The 11,544-nt window shown below is 34.1% G+C and overlaps 1 protein-coding gene across 1 annotated transcript in view; it reads left to right on the forward strand.

The window, feature by feature from the left end:
- LRPPRC (leucine rich pentatricopeptide repeat containing) overlaps nucleotides 1-11,544 on the forward strand; it is a 113,617-nt gene that overhangs the window by 12,890 nt on the left and 89,183 nt on the right. The window contains exons 2-11 of the mRNA XM_017544847.2: nucleotides 2,672-2,868; nucleotides 4,791-4,913; nucleotides 7,265-7,386; nucleotides 7,488-7,546; nucleotides 8,319-8,405; nucleotides 9,586-9,712; nucleotides 10,056-10,200; nucleotides 10,515-10,660; nucleotides 10,913-11,018; nucleotides 11,100-11,207. Of these exons, the coding sequence (XP_017400336.1) occupies nucleotides 2,672-2,868; nucleotides 4,791-4,913; nucleotides 7,265-7,386; nucleotides 7,488-7,546; nucleotides 8,319-8,405; nucleotides 9,586-9,712; nucleotides 10,056-10,200; nucleotides 10,515-10,660; nucleotides 10,913-11,018; nucleotides 11,100-11,207 (1,220 nt within the window). The remainder of the gene's footprint in view (nucleotides 1-2,671; nucleotides 2,869-4,790; nucleotides 4,914-7,264; nucleotides 7,387-7,487; nucleotides 7,547-8,318; nucleotides 8,406-9,585; nucleotides 9,713-10,055; nucleotides 10,201-10,514; nucleotides 10,661-10,912; nucleotides 11,019-11,099; nucleotides 11,208-11,544) is intronic.

Genomic DNA, 11,544 nt, shown 5'->3' on the forward strand with positions numbered 1-11,544 from the left:
AGTAGAGACGGGGTTTCACCATGTTGACCAGGATGGTCTTGATCTCTTGACCTCGTGATCCACCCGCCTCGGCCTCCCAAAGTGCTGGGATTACAGGCGTGAGCCACCGCGCCCGGCTATATATATATTTTTTTAATAGACACTCAACTATAAGATCATTTCTATTAAAGAATAAAAAAAACTGAGAAAAATAACTTTAAATGCCAGATTTTATGAGAAAACATTTACGAGTAACCTGAATATTGGTGGTAGGTATCCGAGTCTGTGGAAGGAACCTGAGATGTTTAAGACGCGTAAAGGAGCCAGTATGATACTTGGATGAGATGATACAGTAATTTCTCCTTATGTGGTTATCAATTTTGGTCCTTAGCATTTGGAGGCAGTGTGCTCCAGCTTGTGCAAGCCTGAAGTGGGTTCTTGCAGGGACCCGCTTCACCCCTGGACTTGTTTTGTCCTTTCCTTTCTGGCACAGCATACCCATTACTCCAGGCTGTGAAACTCTTATTTTCAGAACAGAGTGAATAAGTTCTGGACCATATAACTGAAGAGTGAAGAATTCCTTGGTTAAATATGTAATCCTTCCTCCCCCAGTTTATTTTATAATAGATTCATGTTTCTACTTCACTAAAGCCAAGCACACTTACGTGAGGAAGACTCAGCTGCATTAAAGACATGTTTATGAGAAAAATTTGCCTAAGATGTTCACAATGATATGCTGGTTTATAAACATCTGTTTTCTACCTGAATTTTGAGTTTGTCTCCTCTTACATTTAAAAAGCATTCTGTAGCAGAAGTTTAATTTTTGCTCATTAACAGTTTATCAGATTTGCATTGTGTAAAAAAATTTTGGCAAATAGACTTCACAATTTTGAAATTTCTGTTATTAATCAACTTTTGTTGTTGAACAATATTACTGCATACACCTCCAAACTTGACACATTGTCCTGGATACTTAAAATAATGTCACTTTGTGCTTGCCAGACATTAAGAAGGGGATGGTTTAGTAACAACTGATACAGCAACTAGATGAATGCCTTTTGGAAGAAAGGGAGAAATATTATGTGTAAGAATGTATCTTCTGTGGTTTGTAGGTTAATTCAGCTCATTTAACAAACTTGAGTCAATTAACCATCTACAATGTGCTGATCATTGGTCTTACAAAGATAAGACATTGTTTCATTTAATCAGTGTCCTGATTTTCTTCCGTTATTTTCCATCTAGATGGTGGAATCACTAATGATCAGAGTCATGATTTCTCCCAGATCACAGTGGTAGAATTTCTAATCTAGTATCAGTTACAGCCTCTGTGTTCTATATAACCTTTAGGTGAAACCTCTAGTATAGCTGCCTTTAGTACAATATCACATACTTGATCATTCAATTTTTGACTTGTTTTTCAGATTAATAACATAGGATAGAAATGGAGCAGTTTTATTTTTAAAGTCACCATTGTGATGAAAATGTGCACGTGTCCAAAAAATGTGATTATACTGTATTTAGTTATTATATACTTAGTGTATAATGGCTGCTATAACTAAGATATTTGGAATAAATGTGGAAACCTCTGAGAATTAGAAATTTAAAAAGCATTTTTAAATTCAACTCAGATTGGTAACAGGGTTTCCTTCACACGTAAGAATTATTTTTTGTCTGATATTTTAAAATCAGGTACAGCTTATATTCTGAACTAGAATAGCCTAGAGAAGAAAGTATATGAGATCTCTATTTAATGCACAATTTTTCTATAAACCTAAAAATACTCTAAAAAATTGTTAGTTTTTTCCTAGTCAGTCTCTGCTTATCCAAAAACAAATTGTGTTTATTTAAAAAGGTGCCTAGAATACCTCAGATTTCATGTTAGCATTTGGCTTGCATATTAGATTCCATTATTAAAATATTAAATGGTTTAAAGATTGCATGCTCTTTATTAACACATAATGTGCTATTCTAAGAAGACTGCCTAATTTGTAATCATTTTTCTTTCCCTTCTGGCTTCCTTACCATTAATGATGTGTAACACTAGAAACCTAGTTTTATTTTTGGTGGCATTGTTTTAAATAATTGGGAAAGAATTCAGCTAACATTTTGACAGTTGCACAGCAGATAAGAATTGAGAGCGTTATCACTATAAAACATTTCAACTTTATTTAGACAGATTAGAAGTTATTTGGGCTTAAATGATCCTTTGGAAAAAAAAAACTGCATAGTTTTAACTTGGACATTGGTCTTCTTTTAAATTCATAGTAAGCTTATACCTAGAAAACTTAAAGGTAGTTATAAAAATTTTGGGTATATTTTAGATCTCTTTTCTTATTTACAGAGGTGAGAAGAGCATTCCAGCATAAACTGCATCATTGTCTTTCATTACCTGGTTTTGGTTAAGAGAGATTTAAAAAACACTTAAAACACCATATTTCCATCTCATTTGAAATTCAAGATTATCAAGATGCTCTCAATTATTCAGGAGATTTACTATGTATATAATTTATGTGTAGATATGATTTTATCTAAAGCAAAAGCGAAAACTTTCTTTCCTATTAGTTCATACCTCTGTTTTTTGGTATTGTACTGTGATTTTCGGTGTTTAATAACTAATTTTAAAATTGTGTAAGTTTTGTTCAAAAAATGACCTAAATAGATAGCAACTGACTATTATATTTTCATTTTTTAGAGGACTACTGCGGCCAGCCAGGCTATATGTCATTGCTGCCGAAGAAAAGGATATTCGAGAGGAGTCCACTTTTTCTTACAGAAGGGTTACCAGTCAATTTGATTGGGCGCTAATGAGACTAGATAGTTCTGTTAGAAGAACTGGCCGCATTCCAAAGACACTTCTACAAAAAGTCTTTGATAACACATGCAGCTCAGGTATTTCAAAATTTTCTGTTCAAAAAGTTGATTTTTGGCTGGGCACAGTGGCTCATGCCTGTAATCCCAGCACTTTGGGAAGCAGGTAGATTGCTTGAGGACAAGAATTCGAGGCCAGCCTGGCCATCATGGTAAAACCCTATCTCTAGCAAAATTCAAAAATTAGCCAGGCATGGTGGCATGTGCCTGTAGTCTGAGCTACTTGGGAGGCTGAGGCACGAGAATCACTTGAACCCAGGAGGCAGAGGTTGCAGTGAGCTAAGATTGCATCACTGCACCCCAGCCTGGGTGACAGAGAGAGACTGTCTTTAAAAAAAAAAAAGAAAGTTTTAAATATTAGGTTGGTGCAAAAGTAATTGCAGTTTTTGCCATTGAATGTAATGGCTGCAATTACTCTTGCACCAGCCTAAATAAATACTTGTTTGAGGGTAAGCTCATTCAGAGTACATTATTTGATACTTTAAATTTTCTTTTTTATATTCTGTTGATTGCCATTTATGGGTTATGATTGTGATTTCTATCTTGTCAACTCATCTGGGCAAAGTTTGGAGTAACGAAAACATTTTTCGATGCTGCTTTTTTTCTTTTGAGACAGAATATTGCTGTCGCCCAGGCTAGAGTGCACTGGTGCGATCTGGGCTCACTGCAACCTCCGCCTCCTGAGTTCAAGCGATTCTCCTGCCTCAGCCTCCTGAGTAGCTGGGACTTCAGGCGTGCGCCACCACACCCAGCTAATTTTTGTATTTTTGGTAGAGATGGGGTTTATCATGTTGGCCAGGCTGGTTTGGAACTCCAGACCTCGTGATCTACCTGCCTTGGCCTCCCAAAGGGCTGGGATTATAGGCGTGAGCCACCGCATCTGTCCTAGATGTTTATTTCAAATCAGCAAATAGGAATTGTCTTTTTGCTTTTCCAAGTTTATGGAGTCACTTTTAGTAATAAATTATCTTGGAAGATAGTAGTTTTTCTTATCTTCTGTTGTAGAGTGTCGGGTTTCTGTAAGATGATTACATATGACAGATTTCCATTATTTTCCTTTCATTTTTCAATAAGCTACTAAAAATCTGTTTGGGTTACTAATGCCTAATGGAAGCTATAGGTCCTTCACTCCCTGCCCCAACCCCCAAAAGCCTTGTGCAAACACATGCATAATTTTGCCTGTGGTTTAAGAGGATTTACTAGCTTCCTAAAGCCCATTCATGGATTTCAGACACATTCAGAAGCCTAGATATAAAATCTGATGGTGAGAAATACCAAAGAAGAATCAATTATTACTATAGTTATGTACATTTAAAGGCCTGTGTCACATTATCTCTGACTTACTCTTTCAACCATCACCACAATCAATTTTGGAACATTTTCATCACCCCAAAAAGAAATTCCCCAACTCCTCATCCCTTCCAGACCTAGGCAACAATTAGTATATTTTCTGTCCCTGTAGATTTGCCTACTCTAGATATTTCATATAAATGGAATCATACTGTAAGTGGTTTATTTTTGCTTTGTTTAAAGTCAGCTTTCAGGCATATGTGGATAAAGCTTATAGACATAGGGAGAAGTAAGCCTATATTGTAATTGATTATGGACCTAACTTTTCTATTCATGGATGTTAATTACACTGCTTTATACTATTTTCATAAGATACTGAGAAGTTTAGCCTTTGAATTGTAGGAAGTACTGCCTATAAATTAGATTGGTTGTATTTTTGTATTCAATACAGCCTTGCAGATTATATAACATTAAAAGGTTGACTTGTAACTTAGTAACATTGTGCATTAGGATAGAATTTTCTAATTTATGGATACTCTCAATTTGGGCCAGAAGATTTTTGAATATTTATAGATTTCTGTTTAAATTTTGCTATTTATCTATATGATATTGCTACTGTGTTAAATGTTATCCATTAACCTTTTTTTCTGTAGGTGGCCCAGGTAGTAATCAGGCCTTGCTTCTACTACGTAGCTGTGGTTCTCTGTTGCCTGAAGTAAAGCTTGAAGAGAGAACAGAATTTGCTCATAGGATATGGGACAAACTTCAGGAATTGGGTATGATTGTTTAAATATATGATGTTTATAAAAGGTGTAGATATTTTTTCTTTTTGCAAAACAGTGTTTCTTTACATAAATGCTGTAATTCAGTTTTATGAAAGGGCTACTTGATTCATAATTTTTTAGTAGTAATATTTATTTGGTGAGGTATAGTGACATCTAGGGGCATTAACAATAAATAATTTTTCATAACAAGTATTACTTAAAAGTATGGTAAGTTGAAAAAGAACAAAATAGTGGTTTGTATGTCAAAGTTATAAATGTGCATAACATTTGACTAAGCAGTTCCATTTTTATGGATATACTCACATATGCAAAAGGATATTCTTCATTGTGGCTTGTTTGTTGCAGTAAGAAATTGGAACCAATTCAAATATTCCTATCTAGGAGATAATGTAAATAAATTATGGAGTGCCTATAAAATAGATTACTATGTAACTGTTTTAAGAAATGAAGAAGGTCTTTATATACCAATGGGGGTGTTCTCCAGAGTATAAATAAAAATTAAGGTGTAGACCAGTATGTGTAGTATGATACCATTTTGAACAAACTTGTTTATACATGTGCATGTGTATACAATGTTAAAATATTTCTGGAAGGATGATAAACACTGGATACAGGTTTTACTCTACCTTTTTATGTCTTTTCAATTTTAAGCCATGTAACATGGTACATATTCAGAAAATTTGATAAAAGATCAGTCAATAAGATTTAATGTTCATTCCTGATTTTAAAAAATCTTAAAGTTTAAAAGGATGCTTCTTTAATGTGTTAAAAATCTAAAACCAACAATGGTCATGTATAATGCAATGAAATAAGATGTGAAACAGTACAAGATATTATTATTTTTAGATGTTGTGATTGTTTATTCTATAAAATCCCAGAAGATCAGCTCACAGTAATTAACTGGACTTAACTAAATGTTTGAGAATCCATACCTTTTCTAGTTATAAAAGAAAATGGTTAAAATAATCCAATAAAGTATATCCACAAATAAATAAAATATTTAGGACTGTCCTTCAAAAAACCGTGTAGGACCTATGTAAAAAAACTATAGGATAAAGACAGATTCTTTCTTCAGTTTTGAGTACATCTAGAATACATTTTGATAAGTTGATTTTTTTTTTTTTTAAGTTTAAAAATCTGTAGATAAATGTTGAATTTCAGAATGGAAAAGCATTTTATAAGTATAAAAGGAGTAAAGTGAAGTATTGAATCTCTAAAAATTAGAAATTTCTGTATGCCAGTAAGTCATTGAACTGGGAGAAATACATGCAGAAAAGGTTCCATTCTAAAACAGAAAAGAGCATTACACACCAATAATAACATTAGTACCTCCGTAGAAAGATGACAGTGTGTTACTATTAAGAGATCTTTTAGCTTAAGTAACTTGTCCAAAATTACAGAATGAGATGTTGACAGAGCTGAGCTGTCTGTAAGATGGGCATGCGAAGTGTCTCAAAGTTGTTGTGAAGTTTAAGTGAGCCGCTATATGTAGAACACTTAGCATAGTGCCTGAAACATAGTTAAGTATGAAAGGAACATATCTGTTAAGATAAAAATATGTATTAATTTATTGTAACAGGCCTCTGCTGTCTAGAATCTCATAGTCTGACCCCAGATACTGACCATAGGCCTGTATGGTCACAGGAGTTGAATAAAGATGTGAAATTTAATTCATGAAAATGTAGTGAGACATGTTAACCACAAAATTCATATAAGGATCATGATGTCATGACTGAGTAGAATAAGGCTGTCTGGTAACCTTATTTGATGTGACCCTAAACAGTAGGGATACAAAGAAAACAAAGGCCATTGGAATATAGATAATTAACAAAAGCAGACCATAGATCATGTTCATCAGCTGAAAATGGAATGCATCCTTCAAATGAAGGCTTTGAGTGGCCTAGTTAGTCAATAAGCAGAATTGCCAACAAAGTCTTACTGTGCAAAAGTACTGCAGTCACAATCCATTTGTCACAGTGTGTCTGTAATGTGAAGACTACTTTATGTAGAAAAATCTTAGTCGCTTTTAAATATAGGAGTATTGTCGGGATTTTCTAACAGGAAGATAATTTTGTGCTTCATAAGTAAGAGGCCTTTAATATCTGAATAGGCAGTTACTTGTAACTATACAGTAATTCAGTAATTATTGTCTTATATGCTTAGCTTGCTCTGTTTGACAGAATATATAGATAATTCTGAGTGCTAAGATAGATGAGTGAAATGCTAAAGTGGTAGTTTTACTCTTTTTTGTTTGTTAAATTTAGGTCCACTTGATTTCAGTTATGATAAAGCATAGGATTTTCAATGCTTTTCTAAAAATTCATTTTTAATTTCATTTGTAGGTGCTGTATATGATGTGAGTCACTATAATGCTTTACTTAAAGTCTATCTTCAAAATGAACATAAATTCTCACAAACTGATTTCCTGGCAAAAATGGAGGAAGCAAACATTCAACCAAATCGAGTAGGTAGTTGCTATTGTGAATATTTATTTTCACAGCCACTATTTTTTTATTTACCCAGAAAAAAAAGTATTTAAAATTAACTGGCCTGTTTCATTGACAGGTGACATACCAGAGGTTGATTGCTTCTTATTGTAATATGGGAGATATTGAAGGTGCCAGGTATGGATCTGTATGAACATGTTTAAGTGAACGAATTTGTACATCTGTCTGTTTACTTTTTCTTTTAAAGCTTCTTCCTAATGAGGGAAATTGTTTCAGAACTATTTTAACCTAGCACACCTGGTAATATGACTTAAATAAAATATAAAATTATCTTGTAAGAGGGAAAATATAAGTAAAAGTTGCTGTTTTAATTAAAAATTTGATTTAATGGGTTAGAGGTATTAAATTGTTGAGCTATGAATAACTTTGCTTTTTTTTTTTTTTTAAATGTTTCCTAAGGGAAATGTTCTTAGCCATTTAAGCTGTGTTCATTTATAAACCTGGGAGTAGTCTCTTTAGCCCACTGACTAATAGAAAATCAGTTGCACCATTTCTCTGCTTATGTAGAATTTATTATTAATTATGAATGGAAGGTTTTGGAAATAAGGGAAAATTAGAATACATAATTTCATTTTTATCTAAATGAATCTTATGAAACTTTATGCTTTTAAAAGTATAATTAGTAGTGTAGGGCAAATCACATAATCAGATTTTTAAAAATCTCCTAGTATTTCTATCAACAGTACTTCAGGCTATTGATACTTTATAGAGTGGGGTTTTGTGGGAAGGGGATCAAAGGGATCAGTTCTTAACTTTGTGGTTTCTAAAATAAGTATGTATTACTATTATATTTTAAAAACAAAAGTTACTCAAGGCCTAATTCTACTCATGTTGTAAAGAGTGTTCTTGACAAACACTTCCAATGAGTATCTTTGTTTTTCCTTTGCAGCAAGATTCTTGGATTTATGAAAACTAAGGATCTTCCAATCACAGAGGCAGTATTCAATTCCCTTATTACAGGGCATGCCAGAGCTGGGTAATGTTCAACCTAAGATTTTGGTTCTTAAGTGATAGATGACTGAGATGCTAAAGTGGTCTTTTTACTCCTTTTTTGTTTGTTAAATGGGGTTTAAATTATCGAACGTTATTATAGACAGTTCCTAAAATATGTTTGTCTACTCCTTCAAAAAAAAAATCTAGGCCGGGCACAGTAGCTCACGCCTGTAATCCCAGCACTTTGGGAGGTTGAGGCAGGTAGATCACGAGGTCAGGAGTTCGAGACCATCCTGGCCAACATGGTGAAACCCTGTCTCTACTAAAAAATATAAAAATTAGCTGGATGTGGTGGCAGGTGCCTGTAATCACAGCTACTCAGGAGGCTGAGGCAGGAGAATCGCTTGGACCTGGGAGGCGGAGGTTGCAGCGAGCTGAGATTGTGCCATTGCACTCTAGTCTGGGTGACAAGAGCAAGACTCTGTTTCCAAAAAAAAAAAAAAAAAAAACTGTAGTGTGTGAGGTAGAGCATACTAATATTTTTATAATGTGCTTTTACATTTGTTCCGTAAATCTGTTATTTGAAGTTTTAGAAATTGGGCTTGAGGCTGGGTGTGGTGACTCACACCTATAATCCCAGCATTTTGGGAGGCCGAGGCCAGCAGATCTCTGGAGGTCAGGAGTTCAAGACCAGCATGGCCAACATGGTGAAACCCTGTCTCTACAAAAATATAAAAATTAGTGTAATCCCAGCTACTTGGGAGGCTGAGGCAGAATTGCTTGAACTCAGGAGGCAGAGGTTACAGTGAGCCAAGATCGCACCTGGGAGACAGAGTAAGACTCTGTCTCAAAAAAGAAATAAATTGGGCTTGATCTGAAGTAACTGCTCTGGAAAATATTTTTATTTTTGAAGAGTAATTTACTAAATGTTATTCTTACCTCAGAAGTTAAGTCTGAGTCATAACCTACTTAATGTAAGAGGGTATATGTTATTTAATATCTGTGCAATTATTATATATTTTTTGTGAGGCGATCAGATGTTTATGATCTTTATTATTTCAGAGACATATAACCAGTTCAATATACATTTGTTCTTTTCTGACATAATTCCAAATGGTACTTCACATTTTTTATTTTAATAAGTACATATTTGAGTTTGAATAACTGTATTAAATTTGGCAAGAGCATAGTAATCTGTTTTTTTTCTTTTAATTAACATGTAGCGATATGGAGAATGCCGAAAACATTCTCACAGTGATGAGAGGGGCTGGAATTGAGCCTGGTCTGGACACATACCTTGCATTATTGAATGCATATGCTGAGAAGGGTGACATTGACCATGTTAGGCAGGTATGACTTACGTCTAAATAGACATACTTTAAAATCATTTGTAAAAATTTGTGTTATGTTTTACATGAGTCGGGAAAGTGTAGTTTATACCTGTTTTCAGAGATGTTTCCTTGCAGAGAGTAGTATTTATGGAGAATTACTATAGTTTAGTATCTTGAGGCTGATATATAACAGTTACTGTTGAATTAGAATATTTCCTGTTTTTTAAAAGAAGTCCTAAACCTTTAGGTGGTATTTTTTCCTGCGTTTTTGAATCTTGGTATTTTAATTTATTTAGCTTTAATACTTAAATAAAAAATACTGGTCTCTAACTTGGTCTTCTAATTTCTGGAATTCTCTATAGACTCTGGAGAAGGTGCAGCAGTCTGAGCTTTACCTTATGGACCGTGATTTATTGCAAATTATTTTTAGCTTCGCTAAAGCTGGGTATCCTCAGTATGTCTCAGAAATTTTGGGAAAAGCTACATGTGAAAGAAGATATATTCCAGGTAGTTTTTAAAAACCTTTATATGATTTTTATAAAAAGCTGAATTGCTATTCTTATATGATGGAAAGGACATTTTCTAACAACAGGCATTGCGGGAGGTAAGCATAGAACACTTAAAGTCAGTTTAAGAAGCCAGAAAACATGAGTTAATGAACACATGGGGTGATTTGATTTGCTAGTGTTTGGTTGTTATTTAGGCAGATATATCCTTTTGATGTTTGCAATTCTTACTTTGTCTTTAGTATCAGTGAATTGGTTGCAGTGTAAAAATATTGTTCAGTTTACTAACAAAAGATGTCTTTGTTTTCTTCCCAGATGCAATGAACCTCATCTTACTTTTAGTAACTGAAAAATTAGAAGATACAGCGTTGCAAATTCTACTAGCGTGCCCTGTATCAAAGGAAGATAGTTTAAGTGACTTTGGCAGTTTTTTTTTACGACACTGTGTGACTATGAATACGGTATTCTGTCTACTTTTATTTTGTAGGCAGTGTAGTTGGCAGTGAATTAAGATTCTTTAAAATATAAGAACGTTTTTGAGATTAGACCAGTTGTAAACATTATAACAACCTTGTTCTTGTGTTGCAAGATTTTCGGGTAGAAAGAGGATGTGGGGTCTAAATTGCTCATCTCAGAAGTGATAGAATATTTGCAGCAGGTCAAATGGTGGGATGTTTGCCAATCCAGCTAATGTGGTGACTTTTTTCCCACAGCCTGTGGAGAAGCTAACAGACTACTGTAAGAAGTTAAAGGAAGTCCAGATGCACTCCTCTCCTCTGCAGTTCACCCTCTCTTGTGCTTTGCTAGCCAATAAAACTGGTACTACACTCTTTTAGTTAAAGCCAACCTAAGGAACTTTTGCTGAGTTAGCTTTGTGATATATTACGATCTCTCTTTCAGATTTGGCAAAAAACCTAATGAAGGCTATGAAGGAGGAAGGCTTTCCTATCAGAACTCACTATTTCTGGCCATTGCTAGTTGGACATCAGAAGGAAAAAAATGTTCAAGGTTAGATTTTGCCTTTTACCAATTTGTAATGGTTCAGAGAGCCAGTATGATAGTTTGCACACACATCTCATTGCATTCTGTGGAAAAGCATACTTCATCCTGAGTAGTGTGAGAAAATGGAATTGTTTTAAGTCATAATAAAGTATTATGTGTAAGCATTTTAAAAAACAAAACATGATGGATTTTTTTATCTTAATTTCATTTCTTATTTCCTCTCTGATCTTGATATTCAAACGTATGAGTGGAGTTCTAAGCAGTTCATTATTTTTAAGTTCTTTAAAAAAACTCTTTAGTTTTTTTTTTTTTTTTTTTTTTTTTTTTTTTTTTTTTTTTGAGA

Source organism: Cebus imitator, unplaced genomic scaffold (genome assembly GCF_001604975.1).
Source record: "Cebus imitator isolate Cc_AM_T3 unplaced genomic scaffold, Cebus_imitator-1.0 Scaffold172, whole genome shotgun sequence".
NCBI classification, from domain to species: domain Eukaryota; kingdom Metazoa; phylum Chordata; class Mammalia; order Primates; family Cebidae; genus Cebus; species Cebus imitator.